Source organism: Lolium rigidum, chromosome 3 (assembly GCF_022539505.1).
Source record: "Lolium rigidum isolate FL_2022 chromosome 3, APGP_CSIRO_Lrig_0.1, whole genome shotgun sequence".
NCBI lineage: Eukaryota > Viridiplantae > Streptophyta > Magnoliopsida > Poales > Poaceae > Lolium > Lolium rigidum.
Window position 1 is genome coordinate 224,176,098 of NC_061510.1, and position 26,375 is coordinate 224,202,472.

Sequence of the window (26,375 nt, forward strand, 5' to 3'; positions counted from 1 at the left end):
TAGGCCTTGTTCCTAAATATCGCTATCGCTGCTTGTTTACTCGTTCTACCGCATCCGTATTGTCCGCAATATTACCACCATCAACTACACGCCGGCAAGCACTTTTCCGGCGCCGTTACTACTTGCTCATATATATTCATACCACTTGTATTTCACTATCTCTTCGCCGAACTAGTGCACCTATTAGGTGTGTTGGGGACACAAGAGACTTCTTGCTCCGTGGTTGCGGGGTTGCATGAGAGGGATATCTTTGACCTCTTCCTCCCTGAGTTCGATAAACCTTGGGTGATCCACTTAAGGGAAACTTGCTGCTGTTCTACAAACCTCTGCTCTTGGAGGCCCAACACTGTCTACAAGAATAGAAGCACCCGTAGACATCAGTACCGTAACGCAAATTACGGCACCACCGCTTTGGTACCGCGAGGGTCCAGGGACTCACAGAGGCCATTGCGGTACCTCAAGCGGTACCGCAAGTGGTACTACCGCTGTGAGTCCACGTGGCTAAATCTGTGGGGATTTCGAATCCAGAGCGGTACTACCGGTTGCCAAAGCGGTAGTACCGGTTGTGCGGAAACTGCACATAACGGTTGGATTTGGAGGGACCTATATAAAGGCCCCTTCTTCCCCAGCTTGTTTTTATCTCTTCTCTCTCTCTCCTCCATTGTTGCTGAGCTCAAACCTTGATGATCTCCCCACCTACCCAATCAATCTTACCCAAATTCGGAGGAGTGGTGGAGGAGGCCCCGATCTATACATCTACCAAGAGATAATTCACCAATACCATCTAGTCCTTAGTGGATCTTGAAGTTAGGGTTCCTATTGTGGGATCTTGGAGGAAGTGCTCCTATGGAGGCTAGCTTGGAGTTGTGCTAGCCCCATAGGGTGTTGGGAGCCTCCTAGTGTTGTGGAGCTCGCCCCAACCTTGTGAAGGAACCACCGCCTCGACCGGTGCCTTAGTGGAGAAGGGGGAGCCCCTTTGTGGAGCTCTCTCGAGGAAGAAGCTGAGGCCTTCCTTCGTGGTGTGGCCGTCTAGCCTCTTGTGTGAGGCTAGCAACTCCTCAACGCAGACGTACTCCCTTTTGTGGGAGAAACTGCGGGAAACAAACCTCGCCTCATCTCCGCGCCCCCCGGTTGTCCCGCTCCCTAACCTTACTATTGTATATGGTTCCTTTGCTTGTTGCATTAGCCTAGTATCACACTAGGATCACCTCTATCACCAAAGCTATCACCTTTACTTCCACACCGCACTAAAAATTGAAAAAGGATAAAAATTGCATAGCGACCATTCACCCCCTCTTGTTCGCTAAGATCCATTCAGTTGTACAAGTAACGCAAAAAGTAATAACAATTATAAAGCTCATTCTATTAGAGCTTGTTGTCGTTGGCAAGCGGGAAGCATGTTCCGCTAAAGCACAAAGAACCAACACACCAGAGCAGTGGCGGAGCTTGACAAGAACTGCTGGGGGCGAAATGTAAAATCTGTAAGTTGGGGGGGGGGCAAAAGGTTAAAAAAATCCCATCTAAGCCTATCCTAAAATTCATAAAATGATCAAAAGCTTGGGGGGTGCCCCCCCTGACCTGCACATAGCTACGCCCATGCACCAGAGTAACAACCATCGTCAAAGATGAAATCCGTAGACCAGAAGAGCCAAACCTGAAACCACACCAGCGAAGAAGTAACTACACACGCCCTTCACCGATGCTAGATGCAGGACAAGAGAGAGGATTGGGCGGATATCACCTTCTGATTTCGAGATGTATCTGTCACCTCAACACTAAAAAAATCTAAACAAAGAATGGGAACCTCCTTGCGGTGAGGGACCATGGTCTACAACGCCTCCAAGGCCCCAAGGCCATCGCAGGCGAAGCGGGCTACCGGTGTTGCCCGCGTGGGGGACAAAACTCTATGTTGGTTTTATGTTATGGCCTGTATTTTTTACATCGAATTTGACTAAAAAGGTGAACCAAGCGGAGCCTTAAGGTGGCTAGAATGTTCGTTTAGAACCTGTAGGCATACATTCACTTTTATCAAACCACGAGTGTTACAACTGTGGGGGACAAAACCCTATGTTGGTTTTATGTTATGGCCTGTATTTTTTACATGGAATTTGACTAAAAAGGTGAACCAAGCGGAGCCTTAAGGTGGCTAGAATGTTCGTTTAGAACCTTTAGGCATACATTCACTTTTATCAAACCACGAGTGTTACAACTGTGGCTTTCTTATTGAGTTTATTTGGTGACATTGATGTATTATCGTTGGATTTCTCGCCCCTTGCGGTTATATATCAGATCAAACATGCTAAAGAACTATATTTTGCAAAAAAATTCTGTGAAAATTTAATTTTAGGCTTTCAGTTTTGTTGAAAATTGTTGTGAAAATGATCAAAAGCTGGGGGGGCGGTGCCCCCCTGACCTGCACATAGCTACGCCCCTGCACCAGAGTAACAACCATCATCAAAGATGAAATCCGTAGATCAGAAGAGCCAGACCCGAAACCACACCAGCAAAGAAGTAACTACACACACCCTTCACCGGTGCTAGATGCAGGACACACGCCCTTCACCGGTGCTAGATGCTGGAGAAGAGAGAGGATTGGGCGGACATCAAGCTTCTGACTTCGAGATGTATCCGTCACCTCAACACTGAAAAACCCTAAACAAAGAACGGGAACCTCCTTGCGGTGAGGGGCCATGGTCTGCGATGCCTCCTAGGCCATCGCAGGCGGAGCAGGCTACCGGTGCTGCCCGCGTGGGGGACAAAACCCTATGTTGGTTTTATGTTATGGCCTGTAATTTTTACATCGAATTTGACCAAAAAGGTGAACCAAGCGGAGCCTTAAGGTGGCTAGAATGTTCGTTTAGAACCTTTAGGCATACATTCACTTTTATCAAACCACGAGTGTTACAACTGTGGCTTTCTTATTGAGTTTATTTGGTGACATTGATGTATTATCGTTGTATGTTGTGATGAACTTTCACTACTCCCTATGTTCCGGTTTATATGTCTTATATCCCTAGATCCTTATTTTTACCAATAGAATATAACTTTTAGAAATACGGGCATGACCTATAAACCGGATGGAGGGAATACTACATATATTAATCGTGTTGTGATATGTGTTTGTTAAGTTTGAACTATGAATGTGTTATACCCATTGTTTCCCTCAGACCGAAAAATCCTAACAGTTCAGTCTGACTGGGGGGGTGAATATGAAAAATTAAACTCTCTTTTTCAGTCCCAAGGGATCTCTCATCATGTCTGTTTCCCTCATGCACACCAGCAAAATGGCTCTGCAGAAAGAAAACATAGACACATTGTTGAAGTAGGGCTTGCTCTTCTTGCTACTGCTCATATGCCTCTCAAATTCTGGGATGAGGCTTTCTTAACTGCTACATATCTCATTAACATGCTTCCCAGTAAAACTATCAATAATGAAACACCTGTTCATCGTCTGCTAGGCACTAAACCTGACTATAAATCTTTACGTGTGTTTGGCTGTGCATGTTGGCCAAATCGCGTCCTTACAATAAGCGCAAACTTGCGTTCCGTTCCACTCAATGTGTCTTCTTGGGATATAGTCCCAAACATAAGGGTGTTAAGTGCCTAGAAGTCTCCTCTGGACGTGTGTATATTTCTCGTGATGTTGTCTTTGATGAGGCTGTTTTTCCGTTCCAAAATCTTCATCCTAATGCTGGTGCTCGCCTTCGACAAGAAATATTGCTCCTTGATTCATCTCTTCTAAATTCTGATTTCGGGGATGCTACTTCTGATGATCCACATGTGACTAATTTTCCTACTACTAATGGTCTCCCTAGTGCTCCTCTTGTTGTGCAGGTCTCACCACGGACAGATGCTGAAAATTTGGAGCCAAACAGTGCAACCACTCACCCACCAGCCTCCTCTGAAATTCTGTCACAAAATGCCAACAGCAGCGATCCCGAGGAAGATTTCCTGACACCATCTGCGTCGGATCACGCGCCTGACTCACCGCAGCACCTGGTCCGGTCTCCTGCGCCTGGCCAATCCGCACCGAGATGCTCTCCCTCGGCCTCCGTGCGGTTTCCCGCTCTCGCCTCGTCTGTCGGCCAGGGCGCCCGATCTTCTGCGCCTAGACGCGCGCGGGCGCTTCCTCCACGCCTTCTGCCACGCAGGAGGCCGCTGGATCCTCTGCGGCCAGTGGCGAGACCAGCCCGGCTGTTTCCTCTGCTCCGACAGCTCCTGCCACCTCAGATGGATCGTCTGCGCCAGAATCTCCTGTGCGCCAGTCTGCAGCACGTCGTCCAATTACGCGTGCGTCTCGTGGCATCAAACGACCCAAAGAGTATCGTGACGGTACCGTTCGATGGGGCATGTCCGCGGTTATGGATGAGCCGACCACTGTGCAGCAAGCTTTGAGTGATCCCAAATGGCATACGACCATGGATGAAGAATACTCGGCGTTAATGAAGGATCATACATGGCACTTGGTTCCGTCTCATACCGCTAAGAATGTGGTTGACTGCCGATGGATATTCAAAATAAAGCGTAAGGCCGATGGCTCTATTGACAGATACAAGGCAAGACTGGTTGCCAAAGGTTTTAAACAGCGCTATGGTATCGATTATGAGGACACTTTTAGTCCAGTTGTCAAAATAGAAACTGTCAGACTTGTTCTAGCAATCTCAGTATCTAGGGGTTGGACTTTGCGACAGCTTGATGTCAAGAATGCGTTTCTTCATGGTGTTCTGGAAGAGGAAGTATACATGCGACAACCACCTGGTTATGAAGACAGGGGGAAAACAAACTATGTCTGCAAACTTGACAAAGCACTGTATGGGCTGAAACAAGCTCCACGTGCTTGGTACTCCAGGTTGAGTTCAAAATTGGTATCACTTGGTTTTCAGCCGTCTAAGTCTGACACTTCCTTGTTCATATACCGCAAGCCCGGGGTCACTATTTTCATGCTTATCTATGTTGATGATATCATTGTGGCTAGTTCCTCTCAACAAGCAACAAATGCTCTTCTCCGAGATTTAAGCAAGTATTTTGCATTGAATGATCTAGGTGATCTTCATTACTTCTTGGGCATGGAAGTGCACAAAGTTGATGATGGTATAGTCTTGAATCAAGCCAAGTATGCTCAGGATATTTTAGCCCGGGTGGGTATGAAGGATTGTACTGGTTGTCCTACGCCCTTATCCTCATCAGAAAAAATAACTGCACATGAAGGTAGCTTGCTTGGTCCTGAAGACATTACAAGTTACAGGAGTATGGTAGGTGCTCTGGAGTACTTAACTCTTACAAGACCAGATATCTCTTATGCAGTAAATAAAGTGTGTCAGTATCTTCATGCACCTACCACTGTTCATTGGACAGCTGCAAAGAGAATTCTGAGATATATTAAAAGTACCCTGCGTATTGGGCTTACCTTCATGAGGTCTTCCTCCACGCTTGTTAGTGCCTTTTCTGATGCTGACTGGGCCGGTTGTGTTGATGACCGCCGATCCACTGGAGGTTTTGCAGTTTTCTATGGCCCTAACCTGATTTCTTGGAGTGCAAAGAAACAAGGCTATCGTCTCCAGGTCAAGTACAGAAGCTGAGTACAAGTCAGTGGCAAATGCAACTGCAGAAATGATATGGGTACAATCTCTTCTCAAGGAATTGGGTGTGAAGCTTCGACAGACACCAGTATTGTGGTGTGACAATCTAGGTGCTACATATTTGTCAGCAAATCCAGTGTTTCACGCCAGAGCCAAGCATATTGAGATAGATTTTCACTTTATTCGAGAACGAGTGTTGAAGAAGGAACTAGAAGTCAGATTTGTTCCTTCCAAAGATCAGGTTGCAGATGGCTTTACAAAGCCACTCCCAGTTAGAAACTTTTTAGAGTTTAGACATAATCTCAACTTAGTAAGTTGTGATTAAGGGAGGGTGTTAAACAACGTGTTACACAAGTTGTATAGGACTTAGAGTCCGTATCCAATACCTCATGTAATCCTCCTATATATACATATGAAATAAACCAAACTTGGTTATCCGAGTAGATCGAAATCTACCTGATCTTACACTCCGCACCCCTGCATCTGCGTTACATGTCATCTAACACTTGCCCCTTGACTCCCAAGTTTGAATTTTCTTCTAAAATAAAGGAGAAAGCTTTTGCCATCGCATTGACTAGGAAGAATAATGCCCAAGTAATTATCAAAACATTGGGAAAAAAATCATTACGGTACTGTCATGGAACATGACATCACATAAGGCAAAGGTTGACCTGGCTACCAACATAGATTCCACATATAAGGCCAAAAGGAGAATCCTTCGATCATCGTCATGATCACCATCCGTTTCAAAAAAGTCATCATCATCAACCATCGCCCTAGCTTGGTCCAAAGACTCCCACTTCACTGCAAACGACGACCAAGGTGAAAATTTTCTATGGTCGAAGCGATACCCTTTGGTCTCATGTTCGTCTGTATTTACATCCGTCTACACAACCTACTAAGAGGTTTGTTACACATGTTAGACCACAACTTGGAGAACACAAAATATTAGAAAGATAATATCATATCTATCTACTGCAGCTCACATTCCATTGAACTAGAATAACGAGTTCTAACACTACACCAAGTTAAGATGTTTTTGAGTTGTAGCCATGCTATAGGTTTAGTGAACCGTTCACAACATGATCATATGTAGGGGAACAAACCGAATGTCCAATAATTTATTTGCTACCCTTTCTCGCACAAAGTGGTAATGAGCCTCAACATGTTTACTCCTAGCGCAGAAAATATGATATCTTACCTCAATGTTATCAGACCATAACCTGGCAACCCTTGCACGAAAAATACTTCTCTTGATTCAAGCGAGTATGCCCCCATTCACCTTTGTTTCTTCAGTGTCTACGAAAATGATTCAAGCGAGTATGCCCCCATTCACCTTTGTTTCTTCAGTGTCTACGAAAATGATTCAAGCGAGTATGCCCCCATTCACCTTTGTTTCTTCAATGTCCACGAAAAAATTAATGTTTGAGGATCATCAAGTTCCAACAAAAAATTAAAAAGTCGGAAAAAGATTGCTGGCTGTGGGGTTCGAACCCACGCGCACTTATGTGCAGAAGATCTTAAGTCTTCCCCCTTAACCACTCGGGCAAACCAGCTGATTGATATTTCCTCTACACAAACTATTTTTAACTACAGATAGCGCATATATTGCCAAATCCCGGGAAGGGAACCCACCTACTTGTACGCATACATTCACCTACGGCGTACCCTCCAACTTGTCCGAAATTCACATCTCTCCACCGCCGCTCTTTTCTCCGGCAGCGACGGCGGCGATGAGATGAGGGGCTCCGACCTCATAAACCTCCTCCTCCCGCAGGACCTCCTGGAGGAAGTGCTCCGCCGCGTCGGCACCGACAAGCGCGACCTCGACGCATGCGCCCTCGTCTGCACCCGCTGGCGCGCCCTCGAGCGCGCCACGCGCCGCTCCGCCAGGCTCCCGGCCTCCGGCGCCCACGCGGACGAGGTCGTTGGCCTCTTCGCGGAGCGGTTCCCCGCGCTCGTTGACGTCTCCATCGACGAGCGCCTCTCGGCTGATACCGGCGCTGCCGCCGGCACCGTTCCTAGATCGCGCCGCCCCGTGAGTACCCTCGATCTGATTGCCGGAGGTGCCCCTTGTGGCGCGTCCGTACGCGTATCGTTGGAATTCTCGCCCCTTGCGGTTACATATCAGATCAAACATGCTAAAGAACTCTATTTTGGAAAAAATAGCTGTGAAATTTTTAGGCTTTTGGTTTTGACTTGCATTTCCATAGCTTGACTACATTGCTGGAAATTGTAGCATGAACGGGTTATGCATTGCGATCGTTACAACGGACAACATTACTCCACTGACTAGCAATGCTGCAAAATATGAAGGATACACTAAAATCCCAACTCTGATTTTGGATGCAGGGGATTAGCACCAACCCATCTGGGCGCCGTACAAGGATCTACCGGATGCCACGCTTTGCAAGGTTTATATCGCCACCCCGATCCAACCTGACAACCGGTGCTGATGGGATACAGAGCACTTGTTTGACTGATGTTGGCCTAACTAGTCTAGCCAGAGGTTGCAAAGGGCTTGAAAAACTAAGCCTAGTATGGTGCTCCGCCATATCTTCCACAGGCTTGGTGAGAATAGCAGAGAACTGCAAGAAACTGACTTCTTTGGATATCCAGGTAAATGTTGTGCTTTCTGTTCTGCATCTTTTGGTCTGTTATTGACTTCATGAGCTCTCTGTTCTATCATGTGTATTCATAATAAGACTTAGAACATCAGCCTCTATGTAGTCCACTGTATAAATGGTCAATTCCCAACATAGAGTTTACAAGCATTGTGGTCAATTGAATGTAACATTATCTGAGAATGGACAGTGAGTGATCATGGCTTTTAGTTAATCAGAGGAAAACACTTCTGCTTTATAAATTTGCGGTACATATATTTATATACTGGAATAGTTCCCTCCACAATTTTGTAGACCAGATATATATATAACTTTTCTTGAGCAGTCTCAGTAGTCATTACCTACTTTTGGATAAAACGTGCAGGCTTGCTATATTGGAGATCCAGGACTTGTTGCTATTGGGGAAGGCTGCAAGTTACTTAACAATTTGAACCTGCGCTTTGTCGAAGGCGCGACGGATGAAGGCTTGATTGGCCTAGTAAAAAACTGTGGACAATCACTGGTTTCTCTGGGTGTTGCTACTTGTGCTTGGATGACTGATGCATCTTTGCGTGCTGTTGGATCCCACTGTCCTAACCTTGAGTTCCTGTCTCTGGAAGCAGAACATGTTAAAAATGAAGGAGTCATATCTGTTGCTAAAGGATGCCGCTTGTTGAAAACTTTGAAGCTGCAATGCATTGGTGCTGGCGATGAGGCCCTAGAAGCTATTGGTTCATACTGTTCGTTATTAGAAAGCTTATCGCTAAATAACTTTGAAAGATTCACAGACAGGTACTGAGTGTAATTTTAGTCTAATCTGTTGAAGCACAACCTCCACTTTTGTAGCGTATGCTTGTTTGTTTGTTTGTTATTAAATTTTTATTTGGACTTTCTATGCTAGGGCAAAGATATTTGATATCCTTTATATGATTCTCAATTCGATGTAACATAGTGGGCATTGCGAAACTTACTTCACTAGGATGTTAGGAGGACACATCTGTTGTTTCCCATTGAATTATGATTTCTCAATTGAATTTATTGACCATCTCTAAATTCTCGTTGTTCCAACTTGTGCTTCTTTTGTTAGTTTTGTAGTTCTCTTAATGATTTTCTGACCTCCTTTTGCATTTGCAGGAGCCTTTCTTCCATCGCTAAAGGGTGCAAGAATCTTACTGATCTTGCTCTCAATGATTGCATGTTACTAACTGATAAAAGCCTTGAATTTGTAGCACGCAGCTGCAAGAAAATAGCACGTCTAAAGATCAACGGTTGTCAGAATATGGATACTGCTGCACTGGAGCACATTGGACGGTGGTGCCCGTATGTTCTTCCTTCATTTGACATTTATGATTTATGTAGATTGATTATCGTATATTAATCAAGTGTGTTGCAGCTCAAGTAAGTGAATTAGTATGGTAGAATAATTGACTTTTAAAAGGAATATGTTAGAAAACTGGATCCATGTCCATGTAATAATAAGTTGGTTTTGTATTATAACTTTACAAGAAATGTATGGGCAATCCTAGTATGCAACTGTGCGTAAAGTAACTCTTTCACATTACTATGTTAGTGTTAGCTTACCTGCACTTCTTAGCTATGTATTTTTTTTTTGTGTGTGTGGTAATGATTACATGCTTTTTTCGTCTTATGAAAGCAGGGGCCTTTTGGAACTCTCTCTGATTTACTGCCCAAGGGTCCGGGATAGTGCATTTCTGGAGCTTGGTAGAGGCTGCTCCCTTCTCCGATCGCTTTATTTAGTTGACTGTTCAAAAATAGGTGATGATGCTATGTGCCATATAGCTCAAGGCTGTAAGAACTTGACAGAAATTTCCATTCGGCGTGGTTATGAGGTAAGTTCCAAGTTTGCATCGACTTACTGCGTATATGGAGACAGATTAGAACTTTTTGCGTATGCTTAGTTTATGTGTTCTTTCTGTTTAACCTAGAACTTCGCATGGTTTTCCGGTTTCTACTTTCTACGCAATTTGTTGCTTCTTAAGTATGAAATAGGATGTGCTTAGATGGAGCATCATCATCTAGTTACATGCACCTTTTGAAATCCAGAACTGATATGTGTTTTGTTGTTTGTATGAAGATAGGAGACAAAGCATTGATATCAGTTGCCGAGAATTGTAAGTCACTTAAAGAGTTATCGCTACAATTTTGTGAGAGGTAAATACTGTCACACATTTATCCTATCATTTTTATTTCTCTTGCCGATGTATATTGTTCCTGTACTGAAGTACATCTCTTTGATGATATGTTGACATCTCAGTTTGTGATTTCTTCCCAACTTTCTTTTCAGGGTATCTGATGCAGGGCTAGCTGCCATTGCTGATGGTTGCTCTCTTGAAAAGTTAAATTTGTGTGGATGCCAATTAATCACTGATAAAGGACTGACTTTCATTGCAAGAGGATGCCCTGATATTCTCTTTCTGGATATAAGTGTTCTCCCGGTACATACTTATGACACTCAATTTACTGTACTATCAATCATTCAATAATTTGGAATGAAAATGGCCTCTAGTTCAATTGTGTTTGTCCAAACCAAGTCCCGGAAACTATCCAAAACTGTCTTTAGCTTGATTTCAGCTAAGAGAAAACTTGCTCCTCTTGTTTTGATCCTATACATGGTCTTTCATGGAGGTTAACTAGTTTCCTTAGCACAGCCCGTTATGAGTTCGAATTAAATGTATTTTCATTCTTATTTCTTACCCAAAGAACTCATAGCGACTGGATACAACTCAGAGTTCAGTCTCAGATCCAGATTCTGATATATAGGAAACTTTGAAACTTTATAAGAGTACATTGTGTTCATAGCAGTTGGATTTATCAGTTATATCCATATATTTAAAATAGTGGAACATAACAAATATAAAAATGATTTTTGTACCTCAGTAAAACAAGGCGAGATACCAATATGGGCTGTTCAAACATGAACTATGCTGGTCGCCAAAAGAAAAATGAAGTATTGTCATGAGATGAATTCTTCTGCATCACTAACATGGAAATCTTACACTTGACTACTAACTGCCTTGCATGCAAGGGATCAACAGCAATCTCAGTAAGTCTAGTTGCCTTGTACGCAAGGGATCATTAGCATCGTTCAATAAGTATAGGTACAACAAAGGAGTATTAAAAATGTAAGCCTCTTAGCTGGAACCTGCACTACAAAGGAATTTGGCGCTAATCTTGCTAGATTGTGTTTTTTTATAAGAAGTGGTGAGGTCCATTTTGGATTATCCCAATAGTAAGTAGCATTCAAGTTCTGCTATCCTTCTTGATGATTTCCCTCAAAACTGCAGCTGATAGGGGACATGGGGCTAGCAGAGATTGGTGAAGGTTGCCCCCAGCTTAAGGACATTGCACTCTCGCACTGCCCAGGGGCGACTGATGTTGGTCTGGGACACCTCGTCAGGGGTTGCTTGCAACTGCAGACATGTCAGTTGGTGTACTGTAAGCGAGTGACCAGCACTGGGGTAGCGACTGTCGTCTCGAGCTGCCCTAGGCTGAAGAAGCTCCTCGTTGAGGAGACAAAGGTCAGCGAGAGAACGCGGCGGAGGGCAGGACCCATCTTATCCTTTCTCTGCACTGGGCTTTAGCCTCAAACGAAAAAACGTTGTGTTGTATAAAACTTCTTTGTTATTTAGTTTTTACAAAGCAGCTACACTTCATACCTTACATAATCTCCAGAAAAGTTGTTGTATGAAACCCAAAATTGTTGAACCAAATTAGATGTTGTATCAATTGTATAATTCATAGTGGTGAACCAAATAAAATTGAACTGGTGAATTGTTCCCTTGAATATGTGTATGATTCTAGTGATGTAGAAACAAACCTTTTTGCTGCAGTTGTTACTTCTTTACTGGCCTATCTTGAAGCAAAATTTGAAATAGAAATTTAAACCCTTATCTGTCTGCCTCTATCAGTTTTTTTAGTAAGATACCTTGCAAGAGAGTACATCTCTTTTGTCACGCTTGGAATTGCTTCGGATAGTGATATTCCAATTTCAAATGGATTTGCTTCCTGTGGCATCTGGAATAATAAAGCACAAGGATAAAAGTGAAGCCAGAATCTTTGCCTGTGATCAGGAAGCAAAGAACCTTTGTTTCTCCATCTTTCTCCAACATCCATTTCCACCAGGAACATCATCCCAGCGGCAAGGAATGGATTCCCATCTCTTGCACTTTGGGCTACCTTGTCCCTTCCTTATCCACTGAAGTGCGTCTATAAAGTTTGTTCCACCATATTTGCATCTCAAGAATCAAACACAGAGCACGCTTGTGCTTCCAATGGAGAAAGGTGTGGATGGGGGCGACGATTCGGCAAGGGCCGTCGGCATGTGTGACCGATTCCTGACGTTCCTGGCCAAGAACCTGTCGATTAACAGGCAGAAGAACATCGCCCAGGGGCCAAGAAATGACGGCGATCATAAGAGCCATGCAGAGGATGAAGAGGACGAGTTTGCGGTGAAGATCGAGAAGGCCGACTGCAAGTTCAACCGCGAGGAGGAAGAGCACAGGAGCCTCCCTGCAACCATCCTAGAAGGGGGGAGTGCTGATGCGAGAACAAGTGATCAGCATAAGGAGGCTGTGGCGGAAGCTAGTCGCAAGGTGGCGGCGACGGAAGCGAGCTTGGCGGCGGCGACGGAAACGAGCCTGGCGGCGGCGCCGGCAGTACAGGGGAAGAAGGTGAGGAAGTCGGTGACCATAAAGGAGGAGCCCGCCGGCGACAAGGAGAAGGCGAAGAAGTCGCTGTCAAAGAAGCGGCAAGCGTCGTCAGTAAGCGGCGCCGGCGTTGAGGAGCCGGTCCCGAGGCCGCCGCTGAGGTGGGGACTCCGGCCGAGGATGCCGTCGGCCAACCTGAGGGTGCCGTCCAACATCAATGAGAAGTCATCAAACTTCATCGAGGCGCGCAGGAAGGGCTTCGGCGCCGGCGGAAAGCCGGAGAAATGAGCTGCAGCTCCCACCATGGCGTCATTATGTATAATAGTGTGTGCTGTGTGTATATATGTGTTGGTTCGGTTGATTGTTGGTTTGTGTCTGAAGTACTGTATTAATGATGATCAGAAGAATTTGTAACTGTGAACAAGTTTGTCAGACTCACGGCAATGTTATTGTTTCGTGCTGACTAGCTTGATACGTATTTGCTACGCGCGCACTCAGTCCACCCCTGATTGATGATGCACACATACGTACTGTGTACGTATGTGTTGGTTTGGATATCTGATGGTTGTGTCCAATGGATTGATGATGATCATAAGAATTTTTAAATGTGAACAGGTTTGTCAGATTCATGCCGATGTTATTGTTTCCTGCTAACTAGCTTGCTATATGGTTAGGTGTGCTCCAACATTCCAAATTCTGAACATCCGGAATTTTCAAACGTAAAAATAAATTCGTCACTTTGAAGAGTAGATTTCAACTTTCGGAAGCTACACTATGGATCCTTTATTGGCACTGGCAGGATGGAATTCATGAGACATGAATTCATTTTATTGACAAGGGAAGAGCAGAAGACAGAAGCTGCAAATGCCCAGGTACACACATGAAACAACACTAGTAGGCACCCAGCTATTTGAATCATAATCCACTGGTTACAGCATGGATCTCTTATTCCGGTTGTTTTCCTGTTGGGTTGCTACATGTACTACAGCATGGATTCCTTATTGTCAGATTGGAATTCAAGGGACACACACAAGTTCCTTTTATTGACAAGGGGAAGAGTGGAAGACAGTAGCTGCAAATTCAAGTACACTCGTAGGCATCGAGGTCTTTGAATCATACTACATAATACACTAGTTACATTGCAAGATTTTCTAATAACTACAAAAATCATCAAATCCTAGCAGACTACCAGCATTGGCCACCAGAGCAGGCAGCTTCAGTGCGTTACGTCAGAACTAGAGCGACTTGTGATCTGCTTCCGCCGCACCTTCTCTTGAAACTCCGGTCCTGCTGCCTCTGATCGTCCCATGCCGTCCTCTTCCTGCCGTCGTGGCGTTCGCCGTGGTAGCCATACGAAGCTTCCATGTTGCCCATGGCGTCGACATGGTGCGGGCCCATCGGGTAACCTCCACCGTAAGCGTAAGGCATGCCGCCGTAGCCGTACCCGTAGTACATGGAAGGATCGGCTGACCACGGAAAGAAAGGATTGTAGCATGCCGGAGGGAACGGAGGAACGTCGTGGCAGCCGTATTGATGATCGGCATGGTTGGCGGCGCGCGCTCCGGCTGTGTCCGTCGTCTCTCGCTCCTTCTTTCTTGGCTCATGCGTCGCCGCCGGAGCCGACGTGGAGTATTCGCTTCCGTCGCTGTGCTCCGAGGAGGCGCCCTTCTTGGAAGATGCGTGGCTGTGTCGCGAGGCCGCCGGACTCTGAGTCTCCGCGTTGCTGCCGACGGAGCTTCTCTGCTTCTCCGTTCTTCCACACGAGCCGCTGGTGGCCCTGGCGGCGAGGATGTTGGAGATGGTGGTGCGCAGCGTCGGGTTGGGGATCAGGTCGTCGGCGCGCGCGCGTGCCCCGCACGCGCACTTGGAGTTGGCGACGATGTGCGCTCGGATGCACCGGTCGCAGAAGCTGCTGAAGCAGCACTTGCTCGTCATCACCGCGTCCGCCATCACATTCTTGCAGATCTTGCAGTACAGATCCGCCGGGACGCCGTCGTCGTCATCGTTGTCGTCGGCCTGCACTTGGGGAACTACCGTCCTGGCCTTTCCGAAGTCGAATCGTGGGTCGCCATTGGTGGGGCAGTGCTGGATGAGGTGTCCCGGGACGCGGCACCTGTGGCACACGTACCCGGCCGGCGGCGCCCGCACAGGGCCACGGTGACCGTAGTGAGACGGCCCTTCCCACTTGAGTTCCGCGGCGTTGATCACCGCGCTGATGGCCTTGGCCTCGTCGTCGTCCTCGGCTCCCGCCGACGCGCTCGACGTGGAGGCAGCAGAATCCGACGATGAGTCTTGGTTCGTCTTGGGGCGTTGGGTAGATGGTTCCACGATGGTACCGGCCGGAGGCCCGGCGACTCGGCGCACCACCACCGTCGAGTTGCGCAGGACCAAGGCGTTGTCATCCGCGTACTCCTCGCCGGTCTGCGCGTCGGAGATGGCGATGCCCTCCCGGGGACCCCGTCCGCGTGTCCGGCCGTGGCCGTGGCGGCTGGTTCCCATGATCAGGCGCTTCAGCTCGGCGACGGAGACGGAAGGCGCCGCGACGGGCAGGGAGAACGTGTCGACGCCGCTCCTGTACCGGTAGTACACCGCCATCGATCTCCTTCCCTGGAGATTGGTCGGTCAGCTACGGCGAACGAGATGTTGCGTCGGGGACACGCTCGCTGGAGAGGTCAGGAAGCGAGGAATATGCATGTCAGTGATCATGGTTCATGGCCTTATATCATCCCCGCGTAGTACGAATCCGAGATGGTTTCGAGCTTCGCCCGAACCGCTTTTGCGTACTCAAAATTTGCGCATCTTTTCCGTGTCTGTTCGCTTTGCGTAGCTGAACCTGAACTGAACCAGTACATCGTACTTGCGGAGTTTTTTTTCCAGCTTGAAAAATACAATTCCATTACGGCCACAAAGACATTAAAGGGTACGGCCCTGATCTCCTGGCGTAAAAAGTTGTGCTCCGAGAAGTTTTGCCTCTGGCTCTGAATCGAAGTTGCGACATTAGGTCATCTCCAACCGCGCGACCTAAACCGCGCCCCCGCGTCCGTTTCGGTCGAGCCGGACAAAAACACGGCCCAGCGCGGGGACGCACCGCAAAAGCGGACGGCCGCGGCGTCCGGAACGACGCAAACCCGGCCCAAATCTGGGCTAGGTTTGCGTGGCCGCGGATGGCACGCGCCGTCCGCTCGCGTCCGCGCGCTGGTCGCCTCGTCTCCCTTGGGCCCACCTGTCGGTGACCAGGGAGACTATTAAATGGGGACTGGAGGGGATCTGGCCCTCCACTCCAGTCCCCACTCCACTCCCCGAGCAAAACCGCCGCCATGGCCCCGAAGCGACGGTTCGCTCCCGGAGCGAACGACGACGAGGCGAGCAGCAGCCGCCGTCGTCCGCCGGCGTTGCGGCCATCGGGAGGAAACCAGTGCGGCCTCCACATCGGAGAGGCCACCCGCGGCGGTGCGGCATTGCCGCAACCGCCGCCTCTCCTCCTCGAGCCGAAGCCGGAGTCCTCGGAGGAGGACCCGGACCTCCGCGCCGCCCTGATGATCTCGGCGGCGGAGGAGGAGGCGAAATGGCCGCACCTCCATGCGGCCATTCGCACCTCCGAGATGGAGGAAGCGGCCCGGCGGGAGGTCGAGGAGGCGGAGGGCTGGGAGCTCTACGCCCAGGCCCGCCAGGCGGTACGGGAGGAGGAGGAGGCAGCGCGGCGGGAGGAGGCCAGGCGCCGTGCCGACGAGGACCGCCGCTAGGAGCAGCGGCGGCAGAAGGACAGGCGGCGGCGCCAGGAGGCCAGGCGCCGCGCCTGGCAGGAGAGGCAGCAACGCCTCAGGGAGGAGGCGCTGCTCCGTGCGCCGCCGCAGCCTCGGGTGGCTCCGGACCCCCACTCGCCGTGGGAGGAGGCCCTGTGGTCTCCGTGGCCGGAGTCCCCGGCGCGGTCCAGCCACAACAGCGCATCGCCGCCCGGGGTGGAAGACGACGACGTCGCCGACGACGCCCACATGGGCTAGGCGGCGCACCGGCGGCCACCACGCCGCCGACCTAACCCTAATAGAGGGTTTTCTATATTAGTTTAAATTTAAAAGCCCATATAGGGGCTCCTTTTGTTAGTTTTATTTGCCCAAAATAGGGCTATGTACAAATTTGCCCAAAATAGGGCATATGTTCAATGAAATTTCGTTTAAATTCGCATTTTGTTCAAATTTCGTTTAAATTGACCCTATGCGATACGTCCACGCGTTGGACGCAGCGCGCGACCCAAACGGACATGCGGACGCGGGGCGCTGTCCGCGTGTCCGGGCGGCGACCCAAACGGCCCAAAACGGACGGCCCAACGCGTCCGTTTGGGTTACGCGGTTGGAGATGCCCTTAGCAGCATCAGATTCCATCGCCACAGGGTGGTGAGCGCAGGTAGCAGCAAGTCTCAGGCCATCCAGGCACGCCGTAGCTTAATTAGACTACACATAGTGAGAGCAACTTAGGTAGTACGGCACGGCATGCTATGCCAACTAGAATGATACAATCATGCGAACTGATAAAGTAGATGAACATGTTAAGTCGTCTAAATAGAATAAAAACATTTCGCATCTAATCCGGTTGCTAGAACAATTAACAGTAGCATGATCTCGAAGGGAGAGGACAAAATCACACATGATGCGGACATTTTGCGTTTGTGTTGGTTTCGTTAGCCATGTCGTTGAAGATGTTGTTGACGTTTGGAAAGAAGTTGCCGTGAAGAAAAAAACTTCCCCGACGAGGTGTTGCTAGTATTTGCGCAAGCACGCTCCCCAAAAATCCGACCGCTCCTCGCCTATATAGATCGATGAGAGGTGGGGTTCCAGAGGACTAGCTACCGTCCTATCCTGCGGTGTACGCCGAAAGATGGGACAAGGGAAGATATGGATGGCGACACAAGGTATACAACCTGGGCGAGGAGCAGCCTCTTTATAGATAGCGGAGGCGAAATGAATGATCATAGGAAAGCCGGTGAGTTGAACGAATCAGATTGATCCTTTCATCCTCAACTGCAGATTGAAAAACCATCTAGCTTCTGCAAACATGCATTAAAAAAGAAAGGCAACTCGTACACGTTGCATAGATGGTTTCTTAGTTCGACTCATTTCCAAAAACCGACGCACGTCGTGACGAGACCAGTGGGATGCGGAGGAGGAGCATGCAAGTAAGTATCCTTTTCTCATGCTCATACAATATGGGAAAGAGCGACCCTTATAAGGAGGAGGTCCAACTCCTTATAAACTACTAGATTTAGATGTGCGCCTTGGCGCACGACCCCGTAAAATTTGCGTTGATTTACATTTTATAAAACGACAATAGAAATAAGTTCAAAAAATCGTTATACGTTTTGTACTGGTTTATTTTCAAGCGCATCAAGAGAACAAAGTTTAAATGATCTGTAGACAGACCCTAAGAGGTAATTTTAGTTCTAGTAGGATCTCCATAAATATTTGTTAACTCACGTGAGCTTACTAACTAACAAAAAATAAACCAAACGCAGGCAAACAAAAGTCTGACTTTACGTACAGACGCAAAGAAAACATGAAAATATGAGTAGCTACTCGCGAGCCAGTTTGAAACATAACATATATCGATAAATAATATTTTAGGTACATATGTTTTCTACGGGAAATAAGTCAGGGCTGTGTTATGCACACAGTAGGGGTAGAAGTCTTTTTTTTAGTTTTGTGAGTGGGGTAGAAGTTATATGCAAAGAAATACGGCAGCAAAGGTAACCAACACAATATAGATGCAGCTCATCACAAGTGCACTCCTTGGCGCACGATCCCATGATCCCATGACTTCATATCAGTTTTTATTTTATAAAACACTAAAAAAATGCAGGACACCAATAATTTTCTTATATCTAGGTCTTATATTAGGATAAAAGAGTATATTACAGTTAGCATTAATGTATCATAAAACGGTGGCAAGCTATTTTTGGCTAGGTCATAATCTCCTTTATCCATGAAGAATTCTATAGCATAAACTGAGCCTGCTTTTAACACATCCTTGAAATGGTTAGATAGTTGCATTCACCATAACTAAAGAATGTGCAGTTTGGTCCACCCATGTAGTTGCCATCTTTGACAAGTAATCACCCCGCAGCAGATGTAGCGCCTTCAGCAGAAACCTAGAACGCTGAAAGGTGCCCTTTTTCTTCTGGGGAAAGAAGATAAATATTTGTATACTGTTCGACGATGAATGCACAGAAGGCTAATGCAGCGCTGTTATGTATATGAAGGCTGAATATTAGCTGACTGATATACAGATTCCTTGATGTGCTCAGCAACAAAGATGCACTTGGCGTTCCTGGTCCCGCTCAACACAAATATCCACTTGCACATGAACTCGCCATCCTCGATAACCACCCCGCAGACTTCTATTTCTGCAAGCACAAAACAAATCCAGTTTTGTTCATTAGTCCTCCTAAACTCTCATGGACTTGCACATTACTCCGGGAATCTAAGTTGTTCGCAAACACTTACCAAACCATAAAATTTGTTTTCCAAAAATGCAGGCAGCATAAAAGAATAGACACACATCCAATCTTTGTTTCACAATAACAAACAGTAAAGAGATAACTGAAAAGAAAAGAGCAATGGTTGACTTTGAGAGAAAACGACCATTGTCAGGTAAAATATGTGTTAGACAAAATCACAAAACAAAATATAGTGAGATACTTGCAACCAAACCAAATAAAAATCATGTCGAATTAAGTAAAGCCAAGGACTTCACTGGAAAGGTACTAACTGACTGCGGAGGAAGCGAAGATTGCAGATAATGCCAAGAAGGGTAGAATGTCAGGGTTACTTCAAAGCATCCTCCGCCAGCGTGCTTGTTGTCGTACTTGGGACATGGAAGACCCAGCTTCTTTAGCATGGCTTCCAGAAGCTCATCTGTTGGAATCTTTACAGTCTCCATGGAGGCTGTTATGGAAATAAAAATATTATTTGATCATGAAGCAGAACGACGAAAAAAGGTAGAGCAACATGAAGTTAGGAGTATGTATATGAATAAATACTCTAAGAAATACAGAACACATGTTAAGAAGTTTATGATTGAAATGGATTGAAGTAAAAGTTAAAAGAAGATGAGTTAAATATTGTCCAGCAGCATGCTGACTTGTATACCATATGCTTTTATCAGCTATATAGTTTTGTAGGACGCTGACTTCAGATATATTAAATCGGTACAAATCGGTACAAACCAGTGCTGTGATGTTACTATGATGCAATTGAATATTTACCTATAGCTTACTTTTGTTTCTACTTTCTGGAAATGCTCAGATAAGTGTTCAAGGGTGTGAGTTGAAATTGGTTGCTGCATTGCTGGACTATATTTAGCGGTGCGCCAGGAATGTTTCGAGGATGATAAGCAAGCAAGCGATGAACAAAATCTGACCTGCGAAGGCTTCCGCGAAGCTCGATGAAGGCCTCCGTGTCTTGCGCGGAAGAATCGACTTGATAAAGCAGCACCTGAAACAGCAGATGACGGTAAAATTAAGAGAAAGCGCTAAAAAGTCATAATGTGACGAATATATAGGCATATTGATCTTCATAAATCACAAATAATAGAGACCAAGTTACACGGCAGAACTAACAAAAGGAGCAAAGTTTAGCGAGATTCAAAGGATTAATGGATACTTCAAGTGTAAATACAGAGTCCAAATTCAGAGTGGAGTTTCACTCTTGTTTGAACAACAACAAAGTACAAAGATGAGTAATATGACATAAGCAATTAATAATGAAAGCTAAAGTAAACTTGTGTGCAGGAAACCATTATGTAAATTTCTATTTCGAATTTTGAAATGCATTCGAATTGCTTATTCCGATTGTCCCGAATTATAGATCATGGAGCGTACAATCCTTATTACTCGCTATTCCGCCACGAAGAAAATATGCATTTCAACCTCTCCATATAGTAATATGTACACACTGTGTTACGATCTCTAGCGCATTATATAGCTTCTAATATTTTATTGGGTCAGAATTCAGGCGGCAGAAGGTACATGTCGCCAACTCAGTCTGTCTTCGCCATGGCCTTGATGGTGTCGTCAGGAAGCAAGCTACAGCGGAGATTCACCTCTATGAAAAACAACGTTCAACAAAGCTTCTAGCTAGGGCGAGCAGAACTTGGTAGCAAAACTGGAATATTGAACAATTTAAGAGCTAGCAGCTCACGTATGTGTTCTTGGTTGCTACTATTTCGTTCAATGAGCTTTTGAAGCAAAATCCAGCAACGTGACAATTTTTCCATGCAAGGTATATAGTGTAATAATTGACCAGCGATGGTGCAATGGAATAGTCTTTTCAAGCTAAAAAAAATCCTCTTTTCTGGATATTGTACCCTTTTAAAATCAACCTGCAAAAGAAACAGCAGTAACTTTCCATAGTTTAGTATCTTAAAATTGGTAGCAAAAACAAATTACGGTGGAAGAATTAAATACACCTTGATAAGATTTTGATCAGGTCATCAGGATCACCTATGAGGCAGCACTGATGATACCATCGCTCGCGCCTGGTTGCTCTGCTTCCTTCCTGATCAGCATCTTCTGGCAGCACTGCTCAAAATAGCCTCTGAAAATTTCAACAAATTCAAATGTTGATGGGCCCCATATGGAAACCAGTGACATACACCTAAACAACATGACTTAGAAGAAAATATTAGTGCTAGATAATAACATTAGAGGTTACCTGAACATACATACCAACAAGAAGTGTTGTAGTAAGATCAGCAACAGCTCCAATGCTCAACACAGTAACAAATCTCAACCTCTTAGCAGCAAAAGCCTCAGCCAAGGGAGCATCTTCACCAAGCAATGTATATGGTAACATTCCAGAAATCACCAGGCACACAAAAATGTACATAGTATGACACATACCAGAAGGCTCCCTCTAGAAAATTTCGTTTCATTATCAGTAACGAATTTTTTTGCATGAGTCAAAAGAATACTTAGAACGGGTTATGATAACCAAAAGGAAGATCATTAAACTGTAAGAAGAAAATGAAACATTAAGATAAAAATAATAATATTTAATGAGAATTGCTGAACACTTCAAAATTCTAAGAATCAAATGGATTATGGTGACAAAGGAGAAAACATCTACTGAAAATTTTGAGAAATTTTTCGAAATTCATCAAAGAAAATGAATTATGATGACAAAAAATACCTAAAGGTGATAGTATGGGGAAATATTGAATTTAAGAGTGGTCTTTTAGCTTTCTTGGAAAAATTAGCAACTGCATCACTACAGCAAGACCAACACACACAAAATACAAGGAAATAGTCATCTGAGCACATCATGACTGCATCATACTGAAATAGTTTGGGGAAAGTACCAATCAATGGGAATAATGCCTCAAATCACAATAAATCCAAGAAACGACAATACATCTTCATTGGCTAGTCTCCAATGAAAATTTGCAAATCCACCACTCTAATCTATGACAGGTTTGAAGACTACTGATGCAAGGAGGAGCAGGCCACAAGATTGAGTCGGTTACCTGTGCATACGACATGGTGACATGGAATGATAATGCCACGCTGAAGGGGCCATGAGGGCGCGTATTTCCAACAGAGTAATCTGCAGTTGTAAATGGGATTAATCAAAATTCGATGACCTCCCTTGCAGGTACAACATTGAACATGTATAATTAATCTTCTTCACATAGTAGTAGTAGAGGTGATTACCTACAATTGTAACCTCTTGTAGCTGTTGCGCATTACCAATCTGTACAAACTAAAAACCACCAAATTACACAATAAGAAACTGGGCACTGATAAGAACATGAGCGTCATAAGTATCACTACAGTTTTTAAGGTTTTAAACTCTGGGCTTAACACGTCATTTGGACATGATGGAATTTTCTAAAGATTAGTTAAATCAAAGTTGAAGACAATACAAAATATAAGTTTCATTAGAATTGATAGTGATGAAAAGGCAAAGGGTATACCATGCAGCAACATTCTGATGTAAAAGATCTTGAATTTTTTATGCTTCCTTAATTTCTGAATTTCTTCAAGCTTGGTACAGAAGCTGCATGTAGCATTTGCATCCCGGTTCTCTCATTCCTGCATGAGCAACAAATGATAAATCTAAAATGTGTAGCTTAGAGTTTTTGATCCAGAACTTTGACAATATGAAATACTCCCTCCGGTCCATATTAATTGACTCTAATGTGGATGTATCTAGACACATTTTAGTTCTAGATACATCTATATTGAAGTCAATTAATATGAATCGGAGGGAGTATCATTTTGTTTTCACCTAAAAGGAATCTACCAACGAAGCAATAAAATGTATGAAGTTCTCTCTAATGTACAGACAAGAAAAATAGGCAAAATGGAATATTCCATGCATTGATGTAACATGCTACATATTAGGCCTTGAAGTGCTGCCACGGGGTCATGTTAATGTTCATTTTTGTAAAACGACGATAAAATTTGAAGAACAATTGAAGATCATGTTAATGTTCATTTTGTAAAACGACGATAAAATTCATTTTGTATTGCTGCTCCATCCTTTTATCCTTACTAACATGGTCAAACTACCTTCTGGGCTGCTAGAGGAAGAAGGGGGATTGTTAGACAACACACACACACACACACATAAAAACAAAGAGAGGGAGGCAAACCTAGAGATCAACAGCGCCGTCGACGTTCAGCCCCGAGCACCTGATCTCATGAAAGTGGCGGCATCCAGCTGTGACGCGGCAAATCAGGTCAGAACCAATGTAGCCAGAGGTGAAGGTGATGGGACAGAGACATAACCCCTGGGTTCGAGCGAGCGAAATCCATGGTGGCGGGTAGGCGTCCTCATCCTTCTCTACGACAACAGCAGTCTAGGTCCTCCTGTATATCAACATATACCAAATAAAAAGGTTAGGCATATTTTTTTACCACAACTCTATAATGCAAAGCAAGCATGAACTAACTGCGACCAACATAGGTCATACAAAATTTGAAGCAAAATTGAAGAAATAAGTCTAGCACATGGTACCTATACCTGGTGGGGCGGTCATAGGCTACATCAGCATTGCCCCTCCTTCCTTTTATCCTTACTAACATGGTCAAACTACCTTCTGAGCTGCTGGAGGAAGAAGGGGTATTGTTAGGCAACACACACACACACGCACATGAAAACACAGAGAGGGAGGCAAACCTGGAGATCAACAACGCCTTCGACGTTCAGCCCCGAACAACTGATCTCATGACGGTGGCGGCATCCAGACTGTGACGCGGCAAATCAGGTCAGAACCAATGCGGCCGGAGGTGAAAATGATGGGACAGAGACATAACCTCTGGGGTCGAGCTGGCGAAATCCATGGTGGCGGGCAGGCGTCCTCATCCTTCACTATGATGGCAGCTGTCTAGGTCCTCCTGTATATCAACATATACCAAATAAAAAAGTTAGGCATAAATTTTTCTGATAAATAAAATGTGTAATATAAATAAATATAATTCGTAAGCACTGCATGAATTACTTGAGGAAACAATCCACTTTTTGGTTCTTCACATTTGTCAAAAAAAGTTATTGAAAGAGCAGGAAACAAATTTGAGATCAATCTCCTGGTTCTGCCCAACAATCATAGGTATATAGAACATTTGTGCGGATTAAACTAAGATAGAATCATAGGAAAGAGAGAAGATTAGGTACCTAAGTTCCATTTGAACTCTACCGCTGCGGCGGCCCATGTTATTCCCACGAAGACACTGGACGCAACAAACAATCTGCAAGGCAAATGAATGACATGGAAAATTCATATGGTCAAACGCTAGATCAAATCGGCCAGATCAAATCGACCACCGTGACCGAGAAATCCTGATTGAAACGAACCTTTTAGCATCCAGTGGAGAAGCTCCAGCGCCAGCGTACCAAGCGCCTCCGCTCTCTCGCACCTGGAGCTAGATCCCGCAGCCACCTCGCGCCCCGGTCCAAGCCCGCCCAGACCTCCCACGAACTCGAGCCAGCGCCGCCGCGTCCGAACTCTGATACAGTGACGCCGTCTCCAACCAAGATCGCAGCGGCCACCTCCCACCATCCGTGACTTTGCAGCAGCCCTGAACTTCCCGATCTCACACCTAGGAGACCCGACAGAAGCAAGGTAAGATCGATTCTTCTCCTCTTGTGTAGATGTTGTACGTATAGTCTAATAGGTATTGTACCTACGCCCCCACTGCGGCCTTCGCTGCCGCCATCTGCAGGCGCGCGCTCGCCGCCGCAGTCGCCCAGGCGCGCTGTTGGCTCTGTCGCCCAGGCGCGTGCTTGGCGCCGCCGCTGCCATGTTTCTTCCCGGTTGGAGATGGGGCGTGGGAGAAGGAGAAGGGTGGGCAGCTATGAGGCGGAGCGGCGCCGCCAGACGCGGCATGGAAGGACGAGAGGGGATTGGGGAGAAGCTGGGTGCGGGCGATTGGGTAAGGTAGGGTTTCGGCTGCTCTTTCTCCGTGCAGTATTTTGCACGCTACCACGAGCGAACCCACCCCGAAACGAGCCATAGCGACTGATATGTGGACCCACCGAACAGTAGGACCCAAATGCAGCCAGATACGGGTAGAAAACGGCCAGTACATGTCTTTCGCTAGCGTGTGCTGCTGCCAGAAACGAACGGCTGAGATCGAACATTGGTCAAGCACAGTAAAAATCTAATGGTTCACATGCTCAAATCGTGGGGAGACCCCCTATGGGGGGCATCGTTTATACCTTTAGATTTATGTAGGATCAAACTTTCGTTTCACCTCTTGCCATACATGAATGAGTCAAATTGGTCTTTGGTATTTTCACCAGAAATCATTGGATATTTTAATGGCTGGCCCAAAACACTATAATTCGAACAGGTAGAAGCTAAAGTTGAGATGCTTAAAGAGAACACTAAACTATTTTTTGTTCCCCATTTCTTGAAATGCATAGTTTTTTCTAAAGAAAATTAGTTAACACACGTCTATAGTTTTTAGTCACTAATGTTAATGTTGGGGACAATCTTAACTAAGAGAAAATAACCAGAATACTAATGGTCAATAGCAGTAACTGAAACACTTTTATTAGTCCATAAAAATCTGAGCTCTTTAGTGCTGAAAAGAAGCGCGAATAATGTTCAAAAAGAATCTCAAACTATCAATGGAAAATAGTAAGACAAATTGGAAGAGGTACATAAAATCTTAAAGATAGCTCGGAACAAGATACATAATAAGTGAACACCATTCGCACTACCTTTTATGTTGTTAAAGGGTCTATGCTGACTTTATAAAATTCAAGTGTGCCCCTATATCCTAAGGCAGCCACCACGTTCTTGTCCTAGGGAAATTATCTTGTCTATTTCTTAATTTTTTGACTATACAAATATTGCGAAGATAACACTTTTTATTCCCACGTAGATAAATATTTCGAGTCTACATATTCTTAATTTACATCATATAGAGACTTAGATATCCTACCCAAACTTCTTTTGTGGCGTGTTCAATATTCTCAAAGTAGAAATATGGTGGACTTTGAGTTATAACAAAACAACTTTCTTACAAA

The 26,375-nt window shown here is 45.5% G+C and overlaps 2 protein-coding genes and 1 non-coding gene across 3 annotated transcripts; 1 reads left to right on the forward strand and 2 right to left on the reverse strand.

The window, feature by feature from the left end:
- Positions 1-7,052: 7,052 nt before the first annotated feature.
- On the reverse strand, positions 7,053-7,135 carry TRNAL-UAA. Its single transcript has one exon. It is a non-coding gene; the product is annotated as a tRNA-Leu (tRNA).
- Positions 7,136-7,241: 106 nt separating this feature from the next.
- LOC124703056 (F-box/LRR-repeat protein 4-like) lies at positions 7,242-12,047 on the forward strand. The gene is made up of 8 exons (XM_047235263.1): positions 7,242-7,617; positions 7,932-8,198; positions 8,568-8,974; positions 9,317-9,502; positions 9,840-10,032; positions 10,278-10,354; positions 10,488-10,638; positions 11,488-12,047. The coding sequence occupies exons 1-8, from the start codon at positions 7,318-7,320 to the stop codon at positions 11,782-11,784; spliced, it is 1,878 nt and encodes a 625-aa protein (XP_047091219.1). The 5' UTR covers positions 7,242-7,317; the 3' UTR covers positions 11,785-12,047.
- Positions 12,048-14,073: 2,026 nt separating this feature from the next.
- LOC124700546 (E3 ubiquitin ligase PQT3-like) lies at positions 14,074-15,444 on the reverse strand. The gene has a single exon (XM_047232652.1). It carries the CDS (start codon positions 15,442-15,444, stop codon positions 14,074-14,076), a length of 1,371 nt encoding a protein of 456 aa, XP_047088608.1.
- Between the last annotated feature and the right edge of the window lie 10,931 nt (positions 15,445-26,375).

Bases quoted from the DNA above. Each gene is read 5' to 3' on its own strand.
- LOC124703056 (XM_047235263.1), top strand. From the start codon at position 7,318: ATGAGGGGCTCCGACCTCATAAACCTCCTCCTCCCGCAGGACCTCCTG. The intron at 9,503-9,839 runs GTATGTTCTTCC...TTATGAAAGCAG, and splicing joins CACATTGGACGGTGGTGCCC to GGGCCTTTTGGAACTCTCTC. The intron at 10,033-10,277 runs GTAAGTTCCAAG...GTTTGTATGAAG, and splicing joins CCATTCGGCGTGGTTATGAG to ATAGGAGACAAAGCATTGAT.
- LOC124700546 (XM_047232652.1), bottom strand. From the start codon at position 15,444: ATGGCGGTGTACTACCGGTACAGGAGCGGCGTCGACACGTTCTCCCTG.